This window comes from Anabrus simplex, chromosome 5, assembly GCF_040414725.1.
Source record: "Anabrus simplex isolate iqAnaSimp1 chromosome 5, ASM4041472v1, whole genome shotgun sequence".
Classification (NCBI taxonomy): domain Eukaryota; kingdom Metazoa; phylum Arthropoda; class Insecta; order Orthoptera; family Tettigoniidae; genus Anabrus; species Anabrus simplex.
Window position 1 is genome coordinate 324951541 of NC_090269.1, and position 24166 is coordinate 324975706.

At 39.1% G+C, this 24166-nt stretch overlaps 1 protein-coding gene across 1 annotated transcript in view; it reads right to left on the reverse strand.

The window, feature by feature from the left end:
- LOC136874875 (CBP80/20-dependent translation initiation factor) overlaps positions 1-24166 on the reverse strand; it is a 146709-nt gene that overhangs the window by 61358 nt on the left and 61185 nt on the right. Inside the window, exon 3 of the mRNA XM_067148572.2 lies at positions 3060-3211. Coding sequence (XP_067004673.1) covers positions 3060-3211 — 152 coding nt within the window. The remainder of the gene's footprint in view (positions 1-3059; positions 3212-24166) is intronic.

Below are 24166 nucleotides of genomic sequence, written 5' to 3' on the forward strand. Positions count from 1 at the left end.
TCTACATACTTGCTGTTAATCTGTACATATTGTTATAATTTCATGTCTAATGTTATCATTTTACTTTTTATTATGGCTTTGTCACTCTTTTAACAATTTTTATCATTCAGTTCAGGGCCCTGACCTAATCTTTGTAAATTAAGGCTGATGATGTTCGCTATGTCGAACGAAACATGTTCCTTTATTTAAGACACCTCATGATTATTTTATAATTCAATGAGTAATATAATGTATTGAGTAGGTGGTTGTTATTAAAAGGATTTTATAATTTTAATAAATCTGCTTATGCCGAGGTGGCTATTTATTAAACTGACGGCGAAAAGCATGTTGAACTCCAATAATGGACTCTAATTTTGCTAATTGCAGCACACAAAATGCTTTTTCCTGTTGTATTGCAATTTGCTTACACTCAACTGACAAGCACCAGCGCGCCGCGTGCAATGCGGCCGAGCACAACAAGCACCAGTGCCAATGCGGCTGGGGTTGGAACTTGCAACAGTGGCGCTTCTACATGGATTTCAATCATGTTAACTGGTGATAATAGTGGTCTTTTTCGTTACTGTCTTAAGATGAAAACTGTGCTATCATCAGCCCACAACGGCCAGGAAAATTGTAAGATGACTATCAAAATGAGAAAATATTGTAAAGGAACATCATGAAAGGAGGAAGAAAGACTCCATTTACACTGGATAGGCTATCCTGATATCACAGACTCGGAAGAAAACTAAATATGAAGGCCTACAACATCAAGATCCATAAAATTGATCAACGTCATGTTACACTGACTGCTGTTTGTTGGGATGTGCTTTTTCTCCTCTGCTGCCACTCTTCTCTGATAGATGACATTACTGCTGGGTGCCCAGTTTAACAGCCTGCTTGAATATTGGCAGGATGTAGTTAGGAAGTTAGATAACTTTCTTTTTTATCATGCCATTCCTCTGGTTCATACCTTTTCTGATAACTACTGGTACGTGACACACTGGTTCATCGTAGTATTCCAGCTATTCGGTTCCCGCTAAGAGGCACTGATAAGAATGGGCAGGGTGTGAAATTAACAGAAAATATCAAAGCATTGTTCACCATTGTCTGTGGCGGGGTCATTCCAGCTCTGCAACTTGCCACTGTTAGAACGTCAACGTAGTACTGTTCGTGAAAAGTGAGAAAATCTGCCATTTTTCATTTGATCAAGCATTTCATATGATAACACTGCTTTTTAATGAAATGTTCCAGTCAATTAATATTGTACTCTGACAAGAATACTAATGTCATTGTAATAACCTATTTCAAATTTAGTTTAATATTTGTCTGCACCTGTTACAGTATCACGGGGAAAAAAATGTTTCGTGGATTTAAATTAAACTTGGTATTTGGTTTAGAATAAGGTTAATTATAAGTTGTTCAAGAACTTTCAGCAGGAGGGAGAGCTTCAGAAGTGGCCTAAAATATAAAATTTGATGTATCTCCCTTACGGTTCGTATTACATGAAAATAGCTCATGGCGACTTTTCGTTGTATACCTCGTTCCGATACAGCCAAAAATAAGGGAATTATCAGTAACAGTTGTGTGAATGTGTAAGTCCAAGTGCAAGTACCTAGCTCCAAAAACTGTAAAGAGAGTTACTATAGAGATTGTTTTGGCAAAGTTTTAAAGGTTTGGCGCATCTGTCAGTAGTTTTGAATGCTAACCCAATACACCGCTTTCTTTTATATGGGAATAAACAGATCAAATCAAGACCAGCAATAATGCAAAAGAATATGAAAGTGCAATGGGCCACAGAGAACAAGGAAGCGAGTATAAGCTGCTGACATGTAGAGAGGCATGCTGCTAATGTGTCTCAAAATCTGGGAAACAATATGAGGGGTGGACAAACATGTAATCATGCACATGCCAAGTGATAGTCCCATCAACGAAGGGTACTACAGCTAGTTATATCTATATGTTCATTTGTTTCTGAGAAAAATGTACCTGCAAGGAACTTATACAATAGCATGGGCTCATTCTTTCTTTTCTTATTTCTTTAAGCAACTGTGCAATGGATCCTATATTAAGAGATGTTTAGTACTTTGCGAGAAAAAATCCAGAAGATGAGGCTGCAAATCAATGTGAAAAAGATCAAATATGTGAAGATGATAGCAAATAAAACTGTACTGTGGAAAGAACTGAGTACACCACTGGGGAGGGGTACATTTGAAAGAGTTACCTGAAGTGGTTCACCTACCTTGAGACTGTCTAAACAATGAGAACAAAACGATGGACACACTTAACAAATGCATTATGACTTGTAAAAAAATTCTACGTGAGCAAGTCAATAAGTATCGACAATTTTGCTCTAATTGTCTTTAGGTTCGCTCTGTGGCGTTGTGTGCTCACCAGCCACTATATGGCATTGTTGTCTATATCTGTAGTAGGTTTCAGCATTATCAGAAGTGTACAGCTTGCACTGTTGTGACGTGCAGATGGCAGTGCCACACTCTGTTTGCACCAAGGAAGAACAGCATTCCGTAATCAGTTTTTTGTGGTCTGGGGGTGTACCAGGGGCGGAAATTCGTAGAAGACTTTCAGCATAATACAGGGACAATATTTTGCCACAGCAAAGTGTTTACCAGTGGATTGAACAGTTCAAAAGGGGTCGCACAAGCGTGAAGGATGAGGACAGATCCAGGCGTCCATCTGCAGCCGTAACTGATGCCAATATTGAACAAGTGCGTGATATGATCCTGGATAACAGACGAGTGACTGTTCTCTAAATATATATTTTTTTAAGGTGTATAGAGTCATTTTTTTTCTTTTTTTTTTCTTTTTGTGTGTGTGCATCAAGAACATGTACATAGAGTTGACTGTCAACTATAGCATCATATGCTAAATAAATAATAATAATTAGCTATAATTCATTAAATAATGTGAACTAATCATTTAGGGTGCTGTTTGCTGTTTTCTTTGTTAATAGTCACTACTGTTCTCCCTAATTGTCCTTCTGAGTAGCAGCTCAAAGTAGATTTCTCTAAATAATGTGGACTAACCATTCAGGATGCTAATAAATGATAGTCAGTACTGCTCACCCTCATAGTCCTTCTGAGTAGCAGCTAATAGTAGATTTCTTAACTTCATTCCCTCCACCTCAAATGTATTAGCAACTCCACAGGCTGCAGCAGCTTTCATTCCAAACTGACGATCCTCCAGACTGCGGTCATGAAGACGCTGGACAAAGTTCCTGTAGAAATATGATTATTATAATTAATACTCAAATTCACAAACACATATAGCAACATTTACTATCACCACCTCCCAAGCTGAGAAGTAATAGCACCAATCAGGATGGGGGTGAAAAGGGATGAAAAAGAATGTCAAAAATAACCAAGATTATGGAAGAATGTGTCGATGTTCCAGCATAGCTCTCAAACAAACATGGTATGCATATGACTTACTATTTGGAAATGAAAACTGTGGGGTATGACACCCCTATGGGCAGAGGTGGAAAAGGGGTGAAATATAAAAATAGAAAACTACCAATATTAATGTAAAATCCATAGTTTCCGGAGTCACTGAGATGAAAACTGGCAATCCGGTTGTCGTTTAAGTCCTAGTTCAATCCTCATCGGCATGGGGGTTGAGAAGGGATGAAAGAGAAAATATGAACATTTACAGAGATTACAGATGTATGTTCCAGAACAGTTCTCAACTAAACTTGGTTAACATATGACTTACTGCTATTTGAAAAATTACTGTGGGGTTAACACAGACTAAGCAGCCTTAGGAGAAGGGGAAAAAATAAAAACAATTGAAAGTGACTGTTATTAATGTTGAATCCAGTCTTCAACAGAATTCTGAACCTCTCTGGCAATTATAGAAATTCTGTCCTTGTTAGGATAATTCTCTTCAATAATTTTCATTGCATTATGAATGTGATTTAAAATGTCAGCCATTTGTCTTGTAAGCTATTTAGTAGGTTCACTAATTTGAGCCTTTTCCTCTTCACCATTCATTTCTATCTCCAATTCAAAAAAATTTTCAGTGATGAATTCTGCTGAGTGGGACTGGAGAAGTTTGTCCTCGTTTGCCTCATCTACGTCCATGCATATCCAATATTTTCAATTGTGTTCTTTATGGTGAAGTTCTTCCAAAATTTTGCAATACTAGTTTCATTTCCATCTCTTTCTTCACCTAGTTGCATAAATGTTCTGCAGAGCTCCATAGCTAAATGGTTAGCGTGCTGGCCTTTGGTCACAGGGGTTCCAGGTTCAATTCCCGGCAGGGTCGGGAATTTTAACCATCATTGGTTAATTTCTGTGGCATGGGGGCTGGGTATACGTGTCGTCTTCATCATCATTTTATCCTCATCACGACGCGCAGGCCACCTACGGGCGTCAAATTGAAAGACCTGCACCTGGCGAGCCGAACATGTCCTCAGACACTCCTGGCACTAAAAGCCATATGCCATTTCATTTCTGCAAAGATAGCACTAAGATGGCGGCGTGCATGCCGGTGGTTACAAGTGCTCTCTGTGCATTAATTATAGTTTTGTTGGTAAAAAGTGCCGTGATGTACACGAAAAGTGTAACAGTGCATTCGAATAACTCTTGTGGTGATTTGACGAAGATTCATCTACTGGAAAAACTGTTGGTAAGTGAGAAATGTTCTCTTTAAGTGTCTCATGTGGTGTGGCAGTGAAAGCCTCGGGCTGCTGGCGGTAGGGCTGCCGCGTCGTGATGGGGAGGGCAGAGTTGTCAGACTTCCGATCGCTGGGCGGCCACTGTGGTGCCTAACTTCCGCGTTAATTGGAGACATTGAACTGAACCCAGGGCCTCAGCTTTGTTCAATATGTGAAAGCAGTGGGCATCGTAACCAACTATTTGTGAACTCTAACAGTTGTTCGTCAACAAGTCACAGGACGTGCACAAATTTCTACTTCAGAATACAGGTAATTAAAAAAGGGGGGGAAGAACGTGGACTTGTTGGCAATGCGAAATGCCGCCACTAACAAACTTTTTTCGTTTCCAATACCAGTGATGCGGTATAGCTACAACTGTAAATATGTAAATAATAAACAAACTCTCCTTGTGTTTAACGCATGCAGCATTTTACGTCCAGGTAGAAAAGAATATATTCTTGCTTCGCTCTCAAGCCTAGATCCCTCTATCGTGTGTATCAGTGAAACATGGCTTTCAGACAAAATTTACGACTCAGAAGTACTGCCAGATTCGTTTGTCCTGTTTCGTAAGGCCCCGATCCTAACCACAGGAGGTGGAGTTCTTACTGCTGCAAAACCAGAGTGTAATCCAACTAGACGTCCTGAGTTGGAGACGACAGCTGAAGCCATGTGGGTGGAAATTACATGCGGTATTAATAAATTCTTCATCGGATCAGAGTATCGTACACCAAAGTCCTTGCAAACGATGAACGATGCCTTGCTCTCCTCTCTGGATCATATGCTACAAGTACAGAATAATTACGACGCAATTTATATTGCCGGTGACTTCAATCTTGAAATTACTTGGCCTAGAAATACTGCCCTAGTACCAAACAATCCTCTTGCTAATAGTTTTATCTCCACCTTCTACGACATTTTTCTCCATCAGTTAATATTCAAAGCGACTCATATTACTCAAAATTCCCGTTCCACATTAGACCTGTTCCTTACTAACTCTCCATCCTCCGTCCAGTCCCTGGACGTAATACCTGGATTTTGTGATCACCAAGCAATAATTACAACTTTGACCTACAGAAAAACCCTTGCCAAAACTCCACTCCAGAACAATATATAATTTTTCCCACACCAACTGGAACGATCTTTCCTCTCTTCTATCCAAAAATCTTCCTATCCCCCTCGCGCCCTTCTCCGGCGATATAGATATCAACGAGATCTGGGAAAACTGGAAAAAAGTATTTTTTGAATGTGTCGATCAAGCTGTGCTGAAAGTTTCCATCTCTAATCAGCGAAAAAAACCATGGATTACTAAAGAGATAACATCAGGTATTCGAAAGAGAAATTGTTTATACAGGAAATGGAAGGAAAACCCAAGTGATAGTAGGTGGGAAAAGTACAGACTGGCTAGGAACAAACTCAAATCATTAATCCGTTGATGCCCACAGTTCATACATTCACAGCCTTAGTTCCAATAGTAAAGAGCTATGGGCTGTCATCAGAAACAAAACCGGCAACAGTGCTCCATCCGTCTTCAAGTACAACGGACTATCAGTTTTTTCTCCCCAAGAAATACCAGACACATTTAACAGTAAATTTAAAAATAACTTCACTACTGCTGACAAGGATGAAGACATGTTCACCACAAGGACAACCCCTCCCTTTCCACCCCTAACTAGCTTGTACTTCACTACTAACGAGGTCGAAACAAGTCTTCAGAGAACTAGACCTCATGCTGCAAACAGCCCAGGTAACGTGCCGGCCAGAATTCTCCATCGCTGTGCAGAACCATTAGCACCTTCTCTCTGTGTAATATTTAACATATCAATGAACAGTGGGACTGTGCCAGAAGAATCGAAGAGAGCAAATGTAGTTCCCGTATTCAAATGGGGACAAGGGAAAATGTAGACAATAATCGCCCAGTCTCTATTACATCTGGCTTATGTAAATGCATTGAACGCCTAATTGTTAAACATGTGCTGGATTTTCTGAATGAGAGAAACCTGTTGAATAACAACCAACACGGATTCCTCCTTGGAAAATCCCGTACTACACTTTTAACAACAGTAATTGATGAGTGGCAATATTCCTTGGACCAGTCTAATATATCCCAAGTGGACTGCGTAACTCTCGACTGGAGTAAGGCCTTTGATCAGGTACCTCATCAACGACTCTTGTTAAAACTTAACAAGTATGGCATTCAAGGCAACCTGCAGGCATGGTTTCGATCATTCCTGATAGGTCGGACACAAAGCGTTGTGTTCAGTGGGGCCAGGTCAGAACAAACCTCAGTCACCTCGGGTGTGATTCAAGGTAATGTGATAGGACTGCTTCTGTACACGATAATTACGCTGGATCTGCCAGGTTGTGTATCGTCTTCTATGGCACAGTATGCTGATCACACCATCATTCACAGAGCAATTCGCAATGAGAACAATGTAAATAAGTTACAGTCAGATCTGGATAACGTGGTTCTGTGGTGCAAAATAAATAGAATGTCTATAAATATACAGAAATGCAAATATAACATAAACATAATTTCAATAATTTTCCAGAGAGGTAGATGAGTATTTTCAAAAAATGTCCCTAAAAACAAAGATTTCTTACGCCGGCACTGCAGACAAATATGGGTATACCCAAATTTACTCATCACGTTCTTCCACAATTTCATTCATTTACGACAATGATTACATACTCCAAGCCGTGGCAAGAAATACACACGCTGCAATTCTTCAATTACAGCCTTATTTTCCTTATTCAGGAATGTACGCAGATCACTTGCTGTTGCAATTCCCTCCACTGTACAGCACTGACTACCTATATTTCCAAATACAAGACTTCAAATAGATCCTAAAACAAAAGAATCTTCATATCCCTCTCAGAACAATAACATCATCATATAATTTGCTAAGAATGAACCCTAATGGTCTTGCCAGGATCCCACCCTAAGCTATGCACACACATGTTCCTGACACTACCCTCACCTAATCAAGCCAGACCATCCCTCTTTTCAAACCATCCTAGAGAATTAACACCCCTCCACATCTCTAACCTGCGGGCATATGCCTCCACACCCCCTTTGCTTATCACCATATGACTGCTCTATCCAGACCAATGCTCTTGTCCAGATCCTATCCCAACCAGTCCAGACCAATGCTCTGGTCCAGGTCCTATCCTAACCAGTCCAGACCAATGTCTTTACAGTGCAAACTAGAGGCCTAAAGCCTCTTCGCAGCTCCAACCTGGGGGCTTACACCCCCAGGCCCCCTTTCCTTGTCCCCATATGATTCCTCTATCCAGACCAATGCTCTTGTCCAGATCCTATCCTAACCAGTCCAAACCAATGGTTTTTACAGTGCAAACTAGAGGCCTAATCCGCTTTGCGGCTCTAACCTGGGGGCTTACGCCTCCAGACCCCTTTTACTTGTCTCCATGAGTAGTCTTCTCATAAACATAAACAAAACTTGCAACATCCATGCTTTATGTTGTAACTTCCATTACTAGAGACGCAAAGCCGCTTCGCAGCTCTAACCCATATGTCCCCATATGACTGCTCTATCCAGACCAATGCTCTAGTCCAGATCCTATCCTAACCACTGCAGACCAATGCTCTGGTCCAGGTCCTATCCTAACCAGTCCAGACCAATGGTGCTTGCAGTGCAAACTAGAGGCCTAAAGCTGCTTCGCGGCTCTAGCCTGGGGGTTTATAACCAGACCCCCTTTGCTTGTCCCCATATGACTGCTCTATCCAGACCATTGCTCTTGTTCAGATCCTATCCTAACCAGTCCAGACCAATGCTCTGGTCCAGGTCCTATCCTAACCAGTCCAGACCAATGTTCTCTAAAGTGCAAAATGGAGGCCTAAAACTGCTTTGCGGCTCTAACCTTGGGGCTTATGCCCCCAGACCCCCTTTGTTTGTCCCCATATAAGTAGTCTTCTCATAAACATAAAAAAAAACTTGCAACATCCATGCTTTTCTCACCTACCATTAGGTCCATGCTTTGCTGTAAAGGCGGACACACACACTACGTTTTGCTTGACGATTTTCATGCGCAAGCCAAAGTCGCAGAGTAAAACTGAACGTGTGTGTTAGTAAGTCGTGCGATTTAGTAGGCTTGCGCAGTCTTGGGCATGGCATGACAGAAGTCTGCAGCTGCTTGAAGTTTTCCCGCGTGTACAAGCAAGACGCCGTGCAAGTTGTAGCGTGTGTGGTGACCGATTGCGTTCAGTTCCAACTCGAGTTAAAACTGCGCACGGAAATGCGTGATTTACGTGTGTTACCGTGTACATTCTTATCTGAGTTCATTGATATCTACGGACAGAATACTTGTCTGTGGAAAATTAAATCGAAGGAATATTCAGATCGGAATAAGAAAAATGTTGCTTACGATTTGTTAATAGAAAAACTGAAAGAGGTTGATCCTGAAGCAAATAAAGATAGAGTTATTAAAAAAATTAACTCGCTTCAAAACTGCTTTCGGAAGGAGCTAAAGAAAGTGAGAGACTCAAAGAGATCGGGAACTGTCACTGATGAAGTTTATCATCCTACGCTGTGGTATTTTGATGAACTGTTATTTTTGGCAGATCAAGAAACTCCAAGGTCAAGTGTCTGTACAATGCAGGAATCAATGCAAGAGGATGACATAATAAATCAGGTAAGGTAAAAATATATTTAGAGATATTATTGTGACATAATTATCTAATTAGTTCAAAACATATGGAAGCCTTTCTTTTACATGCAAGTTAAATTATTGTTTCCAGAACGATGACGACAATATTGATGAGGTTGAAATAGAAGAAGTAATATCACCGTCAGCTCCATCTTCTGCGTTCTCTTCTTCAAGGCGTCCAAAGAGAAGTAAAAATCCCGACCCAGCTGATGAGGTACTGCAGATTGTTGCAAAAAACTCAAGTCCCAGGAGGAGGGAAAGTATGTGACATTTGGCAGGCACATTGCAGAAGAATTGGCTGCACTTGATGACAACATGGCAACATTCTGCAAGAAAGTCATCAACGATGCAATTTTTGAGGCTCAGATGGGGACACTTAACCGAACATCAACAGTAGTGACGCGGGAAGTGTCATCCCACCCACAGTCAGTTGTGTACATCCGGACGGAGGACGACATACACTACGGAAACTCACAGACTTCCTCAAGCAGTGTCACTGGAGAATACCTGTCAAGTTTTCAAGTAAGTAATAGCATAACGTTATTTAAGCCTAAATTGAAAATCACTGTTACACTTAATCGATCATTCGGTCCTGCCATTCTACCCTGCCTTCATTATTAAAGAATTGCATGAACATATCTCTTACTTCCTTCGCCTCTTGACCATAATTCCTATTGAATCCTCTTTGTAGTGGAATGAACACATTATCGACTACCTCTGTATCCCCCGCGTTGATTTCTTCATGACTGAGAGGTTGTGGAGACTAGTTTTTTTTTTTTTTTTTTTGCTATTTATTTTACGTCGCACCGACACAGATATGTCTTATGGCGACGATGGGACGGGAAAGGCCTAGGAGGTGGAAGGAAGCGGCCGTGGCCTTAATTAAGGTACATCCCCGGCATTTGCCTGGTGTGAAAATGGGAAACCACGGAAAACCATCTTCAGGGCTGGCGACAGTGGGGCTCGAACCCACGATCTCCCGATTACTGGATACTGGCCGCACTTAAGCGACTGCAGCTATCGAGCTCGGTGTGGAGACTAGTAAGACATAGATCGACGACGTAAATAGTTATGCAAACAGCAACAAGCCAAAACAATAGTTTCTATACGATCGAATCTTAAATTGATTTCTGTGTGAAAAATTCTAAATCGTGAGGCCATTATTCCGAAAACATTTTCCACTATCCTTCTTGCTCGTGAAAGCCGGTAGTTACCAACACTTTTCGTTCTGAAGTGAGATCCTTTTGACCGAAGGGCTTTAAAAAGTCTCTGCGCAAGGCGAATGCTTCATCTCCCACAAACACAAACGGAAGTTCGATTGTGCTATTTTGTGGACGTCTTGGTTTCGGCAACTGGAGATGACCAACCGTTAATTTTTGGTAGAACCTTGTGTTTTCCAATATTCCCCCATCTGAAATTCATCCATTAGTTCCAATGTCACAGTAAATATATTCATAATTTGCATTCACAATAGCCATTAACACCAAACTGTTTGATCCCTTGTAATTCCAAAAGAACAATCCACTTCCACCAGGAGGGATTATTTTTATGTGTTTCCCGTCAACAGCCCCCCAAGCAATGCGGGAATTGCCATCTCTCTTCAAATTCTGCTGCAATTTGTAACCACTCTTTCTCGCTTGATGGGAACTGAAAAATAAAAGAAATACAAATATTAGAACTTTCTCTTTTTTTAATTTCAGGTAGCAGAAAATGATCTGCGAAGAGCTGCGCAAGTGCACGAGTTCTAAATAACGACGACATTTATTTCCTACCGATGCTTATATTTTTTATAATTACAGGGTGTCCACCAAATCCAGATTTTAAAATTCCCTGACATTTCCCTGTTTTCCAGACATAAAACCCAGTTTTTTCCCTGACACAAAATGATGAAAAACAAAATTATAAAGGAAGTATCAGTAATATTAAAATACATTTTAAAAAAAAGCAATTAATGTGCATATTAAATTTCAAAACTTGGAAGTTTAATTTAGTCTAATTAAATTCACTTTAAGTTTTTTTTAAATGTACTACCATTACTGCTTCAGCGAAGAAATTTCTTCATAGCCACCAACGACTGTCGAGCTTCTGCCATCACTCTCCGCTTCTTTTCTTCTAATTCTTTCAGCAACAAAGCGGCCTTTCTCTCTCTCTCTCTCTCTCTCTCTCTCTCTCTTTTTTTTTTTTTTGCAAAGAATCTTCTACATCCAATGCTTCACGTTTCTCCTTTAGATTGAAGATACAAAGCATGAGCACTCCTTGCAGGATGGAGCATGTTCTTATTAATGGAGACCTTTTCAATTCCACCAGGGTTTGGGATAGCATCATACATTATTCTTTGTGCTACAAGGGATACTTGTAGCATGTTCTCGACTATAATTTCTTTATTAAAAGGAAAACCACGTTCAAGTGAAGCATTTCCATGAAACAATATTAGTATAATTTTGAGAAATGAAGCCAACTTAACCGTTTTCAAATTTACTGTTGGAAAAACAGTGCCAAGCCAAAAGTGATCTAACCTCTCGTCTTTAGAAGTCAAAGAATTCACTTCTTCTTTCAAAGTATCATTCTCACAAACAGAAGTGAACCCCCTTTGTACATGATCGGCTTCATTACCCGAGATCCATTTGTTTTCAACAGAGGCATTTAAAGCTATCCTTAGCAGCCTGCTGCTTACAGGCTATTTGGCTACACTTAGATCGAAACAAGAAATTAATTTAGTCAGTTTATATGCCAGCGGTGAGCAGACCCGGCCAACAACTGGAAACTGCAGATGATGATGACTATGATATGCCAGCGGTGACCTTCCAGTAACTTCTTGCATAAAGCTACCATTCCTCTTAGACAATCTGTGCGAAACACTAACATATCTCTATCATTTATTCCAGGATTGCCATGAAGTGCTGCTTTAGCAGCAGAACCTATGTCAATTTTAGATGCAGGCAGAAGATTTTCTTTACTGTCTAAATTCGTTTTAGGACATTTTCTGAAGACTGCAGCAACTCGGACTTAACAAACCTTATCATGACATTTATCATCAATAAAAGATTCATAAAGGAGTGATGCAAATGGAAGATCTGTCTGAAACTTTTAGGATTTCTTTTACTGCCATTTTATATGAATTGTGCACAGTATGGAAGCCACAAGATCCAATGCTCAACAAAATAGGAGCATCGAGATCATCATTTAATAAATTACCAAAATTCTGAAGGAACTTTTTATTAACATTTGGACCATCCATTGAAATTTATAAGTCTTTTTTTAGATAGAGTCCTTGCTGTGCTTGCAAAGAAACCATTTAACAAATCTGAGGAGGTAGAGTGACCAAGAAACATGGAATCAAAATAAGAAGTGCATACTTCATTAGTATCAGGATTGAAACAATGAACTACAAGATCCATTTGGTCCATCTGAGAAACTTTATTCAGTGACTCGTCAAACCCAACGGTGAAATGTGTGCACTTACTCATGAACTTGTTTATGGAAATAGAGAGCTAAACCATGAGTGATTCTATACGCAACTTTTGTTCTGTGCAGTTGAACTTTCGAAGTTGTTTCAGAGTCTGGAAATATTACTGGAAACAAACGTACACTAGCTTCACTGGCACGTAAAGAATGGTGTTGCATGACAGTATGCATCCACCATATAATCTCAGCTTTGGTTACTTGCTCTCTTGAAAGATAATTCTGTAGACATCTTGTCTCTAGTGAACCTTCTTTAATGGAAGAAGAAGAAGTGGAGTCATATGTGATAAAGTTCGTTGTGGTAGCTGTGGCAGGCAGAGGGCAACTTGTGCGCAGCCAGGTATTATCTACTGAGTTTAAGTCTCTTGTTACTTCACTATACGAATGTTCCTTTTTAAAATAACTTGAAAGGGATGATGAGAACTGGCTGAACTCGACACTACTGGCATGCATCTTTCCTCCCATGTGACTTTTTAATGCCTGCTTCCACATGTTGCAGATTACAATATTATGCAATATGCTGAAAATTTGTCTTGAGGCATGGGTTTCAACCATGTTCTGAAAGTACCATCAAGCAGCCACTTTTCATTAAACAAAGTTTTCCTTGGCTTTGATGAAGATATTGTTAGCTGAAAAAAGAAGAAAGATAAGGATATTGTAAAATAGTCCTAAATTCCGCACAGCTTTCTTCTAAATTGACAGTTGGTAAAACCTGTGAGCACTGCCTTATCTATGCTGCCAGCACTCTACTGCTTCAGTAACAGCTAATGCAATATAACTGCGGCACACAGCCCTCGTAAAATGTAATACCGTACTACAAAAATCACACGCGAATCACAAGTGAAAACAAATTCGCAAATCCTTCTAAGATAGTGCATGCACTTCCTAACAATATCCTACACAAACAACAATAGGTATATTATTAATACGAATAAAAGAAATAAATTATTCGCGACTAATGACTGGCATAGGAAGGATGTTATATGGCTGATCGAGATCACGGTGCCAATTTTAGCTGAGTCACATTCTTGCCACTTGTCTTTCATGAACTATACTGAGGTATGATATACAGACTAATTATATACTAACCAACACACGGATGTAAATACAATTCCATCTACAGTGAACACTATTAAACATATACCACACACACGGAGTGAGGTAGCTTAACCATATGGTGATGTAGACAATACAATTGTCAGCCAGGTTTCGAAATTGCACTCAACCGATATAAATCAATATGAATGGCAGCTTGGGATTGGCTGGATCAAGACCGAATACATCCAAACATACTTCACAAACTCAAAACCTCTTAACCAACAAACAACCTTCATCCTTACGTCGCACCGACACAGATAGGTCTTATGGCAACGATGAGACAGAAAAGTTCTAGGAATGGAAAGGAAGCGGCTGTGGTCTTAATTAAGGTACAGCCCCAGCATTTGCTTGGAGTGAAAATGAGAAACCACGGAAAACCATCTTCAGGGCTGCCGACAGTGGGATTTGAACCCACTATCTCCTGAATGCGAGCTCACAGCTGCGCACTCCTAACCGCACGGCCAACTCGCCCAGTAACCTTCATCTTACAATGTGATGTCACTATGTTAAATCTTGTTCTGTATTCACAAAATTACACATGATATTACAAGCTACTAGTCGTGCCTCAAAACTTCCGAACCCCTCACACGAAAGATAGGTTGGAAACTCAACGTGGCGCAGCCCAAATGGTGTTACGATGCACTACACATTTACAGAAGGCTTACCTACGTCAGCGCATTTAATAATAATAATAATAATAATAATAATAATAATTATGAGCACTCGAATGAGTATTAAGTTTAAGAGAATTTCACACTTTTCTGCATTCAGTCAGTATTTTGTGTCTGTTTTTACACTTTACGAGGTAGTAACTATAGCACAAGTCATTACACAGTAAACAAACAGTCATCCGTTGGGTTGTGGAATTTTGTCTATATGCATATATTGTTGTGGAAGCCATGCATTTAAGCGATTAGAAAAACTGAGAACGCAATATAGGCCAAATTCATCAAGCTCGCCATTCCTCAACAACACAGAATATTCAATAGTAAGCAGATCAAAACCTAGAAAATTCGATCAATCTATCATATAGCTATTGAAATTATTGGTTACTTCACATTCGAGATCACACCTTAGTAACTTTTCATTACGATTTATTCCTGGCATAAAAGACATGCCCTAGAGTAATGTTATAAAAACTGAAAAATGTGTTTATATTACATGGATAAATATGGTATGTCAATTTTATCTGGCAGAAGAATGAATTTCCAGAATTTTTCCTGAATTCCCTGACATTTCCAGGTTTTCCCGTTATTTATCGAATTCCCTGACATTTCCCTGATTCCCAGGTTTTCCATACGGGTGGACACCCTGAATTATATATTTGTATTATTCATCAATTTAAATAAATAATTAAATAAATCATACCTTGCAGTATTCTTCTTTTAGTTCCTCATAAATTGCTCTGCATGTTTCTGGAATAATTACTCCAAGGGCCTGACTAGAAATAGCTGCAGAGAACTTCAGATCTTCATAATTCCTTCCAGTGCCCAAGAAACGGAGTGTTACAGTGAGCCTTTCGTGAGGAGTAATTGCTTGTCTCATGACTGTGTCGGATTTTCTAATTCGAGGAGTTATCTTATTAAGAAGAGTCAAATACGTATCTTCATCCATGCGCAAGTAATTATACCAGTCCCCTGGTTCTAACCTCAATTCACTCAGTAAGTTCGTGTGCGAAAAATCATTTCGTTTCAGTAGCCAGTTCTTCGTCCATCTCTTTCTAGAAAGCATCTTTCTTCCTTTCTTCTTTTTGCAAATTATGGCAAGAGCTAGGCATATACTATCGTCCGACATGTTTCCACATAAGCTTGCGAACATAACTTCTGAGAAAGACTGAATGGTGTGTGCCAGTCTCTGCGTTCCGTCTTGCTAGCGACTTAGGTTTGCGCATGCAAATCGTCAAGCAAAACGTAGCGTGTGTGGCCGCCTTAAAGTCAAAATGACCAGTCTATTACATAACATCTCTGGAATCAAAGATGGCTATCATGAATACATCCTCCTACTTCATATGTGCAACTATTACCAATATTACCCACAAAATCAATAAAAAATACTACATTTCGGAACCTAAAAATATTCAAAATGGAGTCCTGAACACATGTGAGTAATTTTCAATGCAATATTATTATTATTTCCAGTCCCCTACTTCTTTACCGGAGCCTAAATAAATATCACACGAGAACACGTTCACTTTCTTGTGTAAATTACTGTATTATCACTGTAAGTCACAACATACAATTACACACAATAGCAAGTGACACTACAACACTTAATAGCGGAGTACCCTGAAGTCGATTCTGACAAGTACAGACATCAACAACACTGATTCGCCCACTATAACACTCTCTCTCTTCAAATGACTGACTCACAGCTTGATAAATATACTGTTCGATCAACCGTCTAGAATTATCGATTTCTGGAAGGATTCTTACAACACTCTAAATGGAACACACTCGAAACATGGATCAACCAGCTAGTCGAATGGAGTACTGCAGTACTGGATCCAGCTCGAACTTTCTATTACTGTTTACCAATACACATGGAAATCTCTCCAACATTCCTACTGTCTCTACATGTATCTGGATAATAAACCTTACAGTAAGTTTCCAGAACCCTTCATACGTACCAAATTATAGCAGAATACACCTAATACAGTATACGAATATTATAGAATTTTCTACAGCTTTCAACTATATAGAGTTTGAGGTTAAACTTATACACAATACACAGTATTATCCCTCTTTTACACTTTTCAAGGGACCAAGGAATACTGGTGTAAAAGGGGGGAAAGTGTCAATCACGGCAAACAACTTGTAAAGGTATATATAAAAATGCTCTGGAAAAAGAGGTAAATGTTACACAAATGCATATTATTAATTTATAGAGTATTTCAGTCTCAATTGATTTACTGTACTTACCTCAAATAAAGGTCCATGTAAGTTAATTACTGTACTGTATTAACTGTTACCTACACTGCCTTTGTAATTCTGCTCATCCTTTGCCCAGGAGAAGGTTACCAGTAGGTGCAATATATTCTTTTAATATACAGTAGTTACTTTCTTAGAATGGCTATAGAATTATCTAAGATGCAATATTTTCCCTGAATGAAACATTTTAATTGCTACTATTGTACCTGTATTTACAACATTAATACAAATTTATTTCAGATGGAAAACTACACAATCATTGCTTCGTACCAAAATAGTCCAGAATCGATCTTTGTTTACGCTTCTTATTTCTTATGACCTCTATTTGTTTTTCAAGCTCATAAAGGTTATGAAAATTATTTTCAACCCCCTCTACAGATGACAGATACCTGCGTAAAACATCCTCTGCTGCACCTGCATCAAAACTGGTAGGCATCACTTCACTGTGTTCCTCTGCTTCATCACTGTCACTGGTGGGAGACTCTGCTGCTGTTTGCTCAGCAACCAACTCCTCCACACTTCTTTCCTCTGCAGTGATCACAGAATCATCTACCCGAAGAAAATCTTCAGTAGTGCAGTCTGACTGCAACATTCTCCATACATCCAGTAGCAGGTCTTCTTCTTCTTCTTCTTCTTCTTCTTCTTCTTCTTGGTCTTCTTCTTCTTCTTACAGCTGAGATTCTGCATGATTCTGAAAAATCCTGCTTTCAAGAAACAATTTGAGATGGTAGTCCGCTTCACGGCTTTCCAAGACTTTGCAATGAAGTGAAGCGCACCCAGGATTGAAACTTTAAATGACGACGGATCCTTTCCACCATCCATAAGGAATAAAATTTTCTGCACCAGGTTCTTCTAATAAAGTGACTTAAAGGAGTAAATAACCCCTAAATCCATAGGTTGTAGCTTGCTTGTGCAGTTAGCAGGCAGAAATTCTAACTGCACATTCCTTAAATTAACATCCACGGGATGTGCAGGACAACGGTCAATGAAAAGAAGGATCTTCCTATTTTGCGCACCCATTTTTTAATCCAGAGCAATTAACTGCTGTCGGAAAAGATCTGAGGTCATCCAAGCTTTATGGTTGGCATCGTAGGCAGTAGGTAATGATCGCAGCGCGCCGTCTCACTCACTCCATAGGTGCCGCACAGTTAGGCTCTGCTTATCGACTTAAACCTCTCTCCTTCCCCACCCAGGACTGTGATTTTAGAATGCAATCCTATCTTATCTACGGTATTTCCTGGACCATACTAATTGATAGAAAAGACTCATATTTTTAATTTTCTACATATTGCTTGTCCAGATATAGACATTTCTAGATAGCATTGGTTAAATTACCAAAAGCAAAGTACTCTGTATGTTATTGTTACAACTCAGCAATTGAGTACGATAATCAGATTATGTTTATGTAACACAGGCTTGTTAACATTCAACCGATGCGTCGGCCATGTTGATTTTGTATTAAGATACTATTGTAGATGGTCTTGGCCCGAGCTCTCCTCACAAATCCAACTGATGTAAACAAACATCAGGAGTACATATTTTTGCAATAAGTGCAATGACAGCAATTGCTATATTCTTAGAAATAAAGGCTGAAGTAAACGATTGGTTAATTTTAATATGATGTACTGAAATAATGTGATACTTCTAATTCTCAAGATACAGTGGTGTGCATAACTAACTTCAGAGGTTAGGTTATGTACTTTTGCGTCTTGTTAAATTTCAGAAAGGCTGTTCCCATGTAAATTTATAATAAAAAAGGTTATCATTATTCTATAGGGAGCTTGAAATAAGTTTTCATAATACATGCGCTGTAATCTTAGGCTACGTGACGCCGTTTGAAGATAAAAGAATGGAAATGTTTGCCACAAGCCTCTGGAGTGATGCTATTACAATTTTAAGAATGAAACTTGACGCAAGTGTGATAAACGGATTTAACTTGAAAACAATATTCTCTCACCCATGGGTAACTAATGCAAATATCAAGCTAAAATTATTATTATTATTATTATTATTATTATTATTTGTATGTATGGCTATGAAGTGTTACATACAGTTAGTATTTGTATTATTATTATGATGATACGATCACGTTTTGTGTGAGGTTATGTAATGAAAGCACTAGTATTATTATTTACATAGTCGAATGATCGTATTGTGTGTAAGGTTATGTCATGAAACATGTGCTGTACATAGACATTTATCAGTTCAATTAATGTAAGAACCTGTATATAATTCATTCTTACCTGTATATATAATTTGTAATCCATAACTGTGAAACACACTGTAACTTCCAGAATGGTAACAGGCACTAGAACGATTGAGAATATTCTGTACATTATAATCTATGTATTAGAATTTTTGCGAAGGTAGTTTTTTTTTTTTTTTGTAATGTATCTTTCTGGAAGACTGGCCAGGCACATATATAAGGAGGTGGCCTTGATGGTAAAAAGAGTTAATGATTGGAGAGTTATTGGTTATGACGAGTTGTTGTTTAGTAGAGTTATGGTGTAGCATGGTTATATCTGTGACCACGTGTTGTGACATGCTTTTAAGCAGTCAACTGTTTCAACCAAAGAGAATGGGTTTCAACTGTATGTTAAGGTTGCAATCTGGATATGCAGCGATTGGCATTTTTTTTAAATGGTGGCTTTGTGATGCAAGTGTTTTGTTTGTGACAGCAGTGAGTAAGGTTATGTACATGTTAACTTATGAATAGATTGTACCAACTGACAACATCTTGTGTGCATCTTTGTGGATACGTTAACTGGTGACCGTGACAGGACTATTAGAATCTACTGGACTCGAAAATGAAGAACGACCAGAGGACCATGGTGATAAGACTCAGCACATCAATAGAACACTGTGGGTATTCGTCGCCGAGACCAAACAACCAGAGGACATGGCGGTGAATGGGCCGTACCAGTATGACACCCAGAGCGAGGTGCTCGACAGCCGCAGTAAGCTCCATGGCACCGTGAACTGTCAAGGGAGGATGTTCAGCGTGGAGCAGAACTATGGGGTGGCTCATACGATGTCCCAGGAGATGGAGGCAGAGATGGCAATGACACAGCCAGTGGGACCCCCTCTAGGAAACGGAGAACCAATGGGGTCTGAACCAACATCCAACAAACAGAACACACCCGAAGACACACACAGAAGACACTCGACAGAACACAAAGGTACGAACAAGGGGAAAACCAGCGGAGCTTCGAATGCCATGCGAGGACGTGTGGATCACCATCATCAGGAAGGAAGACACCGTTGACCAGACCCAACGGACCCACCATGGGAAGGTGATGGTCCCCGATGGAACCACCGGGCTGCGAACTGTGGACTTCGACAGCGCCAACAGGAGGGCTGTGTGAATAAGGTAGTCTGTGGGTAGTTAAATGGTGAGAAACAAGAGAGTGTTACAAAGTGTGGGAATTGTTTCAAGTTATAGGGGGGATATTGACGCAAATGGATATAACTTGAAAACAATACTCTCTCACCCATGGGTAACTAATGCAAATATCGAGCTAGAATTTTTATTATTATGATTTTACAATTATTATTATTATTATTATTATTATTATTATTATTATTATTACTATTATTACTACTCTTATGTATGGCTATGAAGTGTTACATCCAGTTAGTATTTGTATTATTATTATGATACAATCGCGTTGTGTGTGAGGTTATGCCATGAAAGGGCTATTATTATTATTATTTACGTGGTTGAATAATCGTATTGTGTGTGAGGTTATCTCATGAAACATGTGCTATACACAGACATTTATATCAGTTCAATTAATGTAAGATCCTGTATATAATTCATTCTTACCTGTATATTGAAACAGGAACGCCCGTACTTAAATTTGTCAGAGAGCATGGATAATGTCAAGGTGTGTACGGCTCATGCTTAGAGAGTATGAGAGAAGGTAGTGAAATAAATTTATGATTAAAGTGGAACTTGCAGTTTATTCAAGAGATAAGCTGAGGAATTATATAACCTTTTACAGATATATTGTGAGATTGCCCTTGAAGGTGTGGAGGAGACGTTGTTCTGCGGCGTCGGCGTCGTCCCGCGTCATTGGTGTTGTCTCAGCACTGGACGTTGACGGCGACTCGAACCTGAGGAAGATCGTGCAGCGTGAAATAGTTGTTAAGGAGCGGAGAAATGAAGAACTCCCGCACAGAATGTCAAGGGAATCTGGTGCGACACTTTTCTACTGCACTGCAAATTAAGGCGAAGCACTTTTGAATAGTTTCCACAGTAAATGGTGTTGGACGCACTTTTGAAACAAAGATGAAATCAAAGTCACAGTTCCGTGAGAATAACGCAGTAGGCACTTGAAATAATTAATGAAAGCAATCAGGAACCTTCCGAGATGCAATAATTAAGCACATCACTCAATCTCAAAAAAAAAAAAAAATTAAATTCTTTGGATACAGTCTCTGCACTGTATGCAAGGAGTACAGCACACACACTCTCGCTGAAATAAATTAGAGCTTCTACGAAAATATAAAGAAACAGTTTATGACAGTCCAAGTTCTATTATGTCGTAATTTCTCAGAGGCAAGGTTATCACTGAGGCGTAATTTTAGACAGTTTTATGAGGGGAATTGACATAGTCTTTGATTGAAATGAAGGTTGGCACAGTTTATGCTAGGAAATATTAACACTGTTTTCACGCGGAGTGATAGACACAGTCTTTAAGGAAAAAAAGTAGGCACTGTTCTTTACAAAATAACGTGACACTGTTCGTAAAAGAATTGTTCATAATACCAATATAAATTTCCTTTTTCTGTCACATATCAAGATTAGCAGACACCAGGATATTGAAACAACTATTCGATTACTTTTTGAAGAATAAAATCAATAATAATTGGTTCAAAGAAGTTCAGGACGATTTGGAAGAATTGGGTATAACTCGGCAACAAATCAAAGACAGAAAAGAGAAGAGGATTTTGAAGAACAAAAGCATAAGTCTCAAACTAAAAGCAGTTGAACGGAAACAATATACTGTATCGGACACACAAAGAGCTTCCAGGTCGGAGAGGATGAAAAAGTTCTGGGAGAAGAAGAAGAAGAAATTAACTCAAATGTATTGATTTCAGTGCTCCAATGTGGGCGTAAAATATGTAAATAAATAAATGGTCCGTTATTGGACATTATAAATTTTCCAGCTAGCTCATTCTTGGTTGCCAGCGTTTCGCCCTCGTGTGCTAGGGTGGGCTCATTATTATATTGGTATTATAAATTTGCTCATTCAGGACAAATATTTCAGATTCCCTATGGGAATCAACATCTATATCAAAGAATTGTTCAGTCGCTAGGGCACAATTTTACGAGATAGCTTAACACGGTAGAGGAAACAACTACAGCACAGTTTCAAACGTACAGTCTCTTTAAATTCACAATCCACAAACGAAATACAATTGCAGAGCTCTTCAGACTGATAGAAACGAAAATAAGTTTTCGTTCACGGGCAAAGTCAAAGTCCACGGAGAAGGCTTTCAACACTAACACTTTCGAACCCATGTACTCATCCGGACAGAGTAACGAACGGTATAGCGAGGCGATGATGTGCTTGCTCGCACACACACACTGAGTGACACACGCACTCACCGCATACTGCTTTACTCAAGGCTGGCGACTCCCTTTTATTGCCGAAGGTCGGACGGTATGGTTGCACATGTGGGCATCTAGAAATTTTTTTATCTTGGCCATCCTTCCGTCGATTTACATGACATTTTGGCTAGCAGCATTTATTGTTCAGGCCTACAAGGTGACGTTCTCGAAATTATGATATTACATTCCGTTCATGATGAAATGCCATAGAACAAGAGAGAACGTTCGGTGTGACGTCACTTGGCCTTGGCTGGCGTTCTGGAGCAGTGCTAGTTTGCATGCTGTCTTCCACAATGCCTGCGCGCTCGGCGCTCGTTTTGAATTCATACAGTCGGGTGTTAGCGAGTTCCTCTCAAGAAATACATGAACGTGAATGCTCGCAGGGCATTCCCGTTTCATCATATAATTTGTAATCCATAATTGTGAAACACACTGCAACTTCCAGAATGGTAACAGGCAATACAATGACTGAGAATATTCTGCACATTATAATCTACGTATTAGGCACTCTAGAATTTTTACGAAGGTAGGTTTTTTCTTTGGTAATGTATCTTTCTGGAAGCCTGGCCAGGCACATATATAAGGTGGTGGCCTTGATGGTAAAGAGAGTTAGTGGTTGACGAGTTATTGGTAGAAGAGTTATTGGTTACGACGAGTTGTTGTTTAGTAGAGTTATGGTGTAGCAAGAATATACTTGTGACCTCGTGACATGCAATGGTTGCAGTCTCCATATTTTAAATGGCGGCTTGTGATGTGAGTTTTGTTTGTCACAACAGTGATTAAGGTTATATGTGTGTTTAATTTGTAAATAGATGTGAATAAAACAACTGTACCAACTGACAGCGTCTTTGTGGATACGTTAAACTGAATATGAGTGTTCAGACTATTAGAATTAGAAAATACGTGCTAATGAGTAAGTCGCTGCTTAGAAAACATCCATGAAAACAAAACTGATGGCTGTTTCATACCAATTTTAATGTGTTTTTGTGCGAATTTGGTATCTTTACCGTCTTTTATGGAAAATCATGTATATCGTTATAAGAACAACCTTAAACCAAAGAGGTTTTGCATTCACCGACAAAAATCTGTCAAAAGGAAGGGTTAGTCATGGGCTCAACATTATCAGGAATAGGCCTCATAGCGAACATATTCCTTAATATCATTGTAAATGATTTGTTAACCAACTAAAAGACGTAGAGGGAGATAAAGTTTTAAGAGGTGTGCAACTACACTGACTGGCAGAATTAATGGATCACTTGAATTTTCTAACATTTATTATCATTATTTACATTGATCATTTTTATGAAAAAATTGTAAGTAATGTTATCTCTCTGTTATTGCTACCCTTATTTAGATAATTTTTTCATGAAAATAATTAGTGTAAGTAATAAAACAAATGTTTCACAATTTAACATGCTTTTTTTATTTGAAAATTCAACTGATCCATAAATTTTGCCAGTCAGTGTAAAAGAAGCTAGAGAGCTGGTTACAAATAGAGGATTATGGAAGCACTTAGTTAATTCGCAGGGACTTGTAGACTGAAAATGCTAAAATGCGAACAGCAGTGTATATTGAAGATGCATGGATGAGATACTGATCCATCATCTAGCAGCCACATTTCCTTATGTATGTGCCTTCAGCAATTATTCAGTTGGGTTTAGCAAAATGGCATAGGTCTGGTCTACTATCTGATGATAGTGCAAAGGAACAAATTTTTAGGGCATACACAAGCATTTATTTATTTAATTT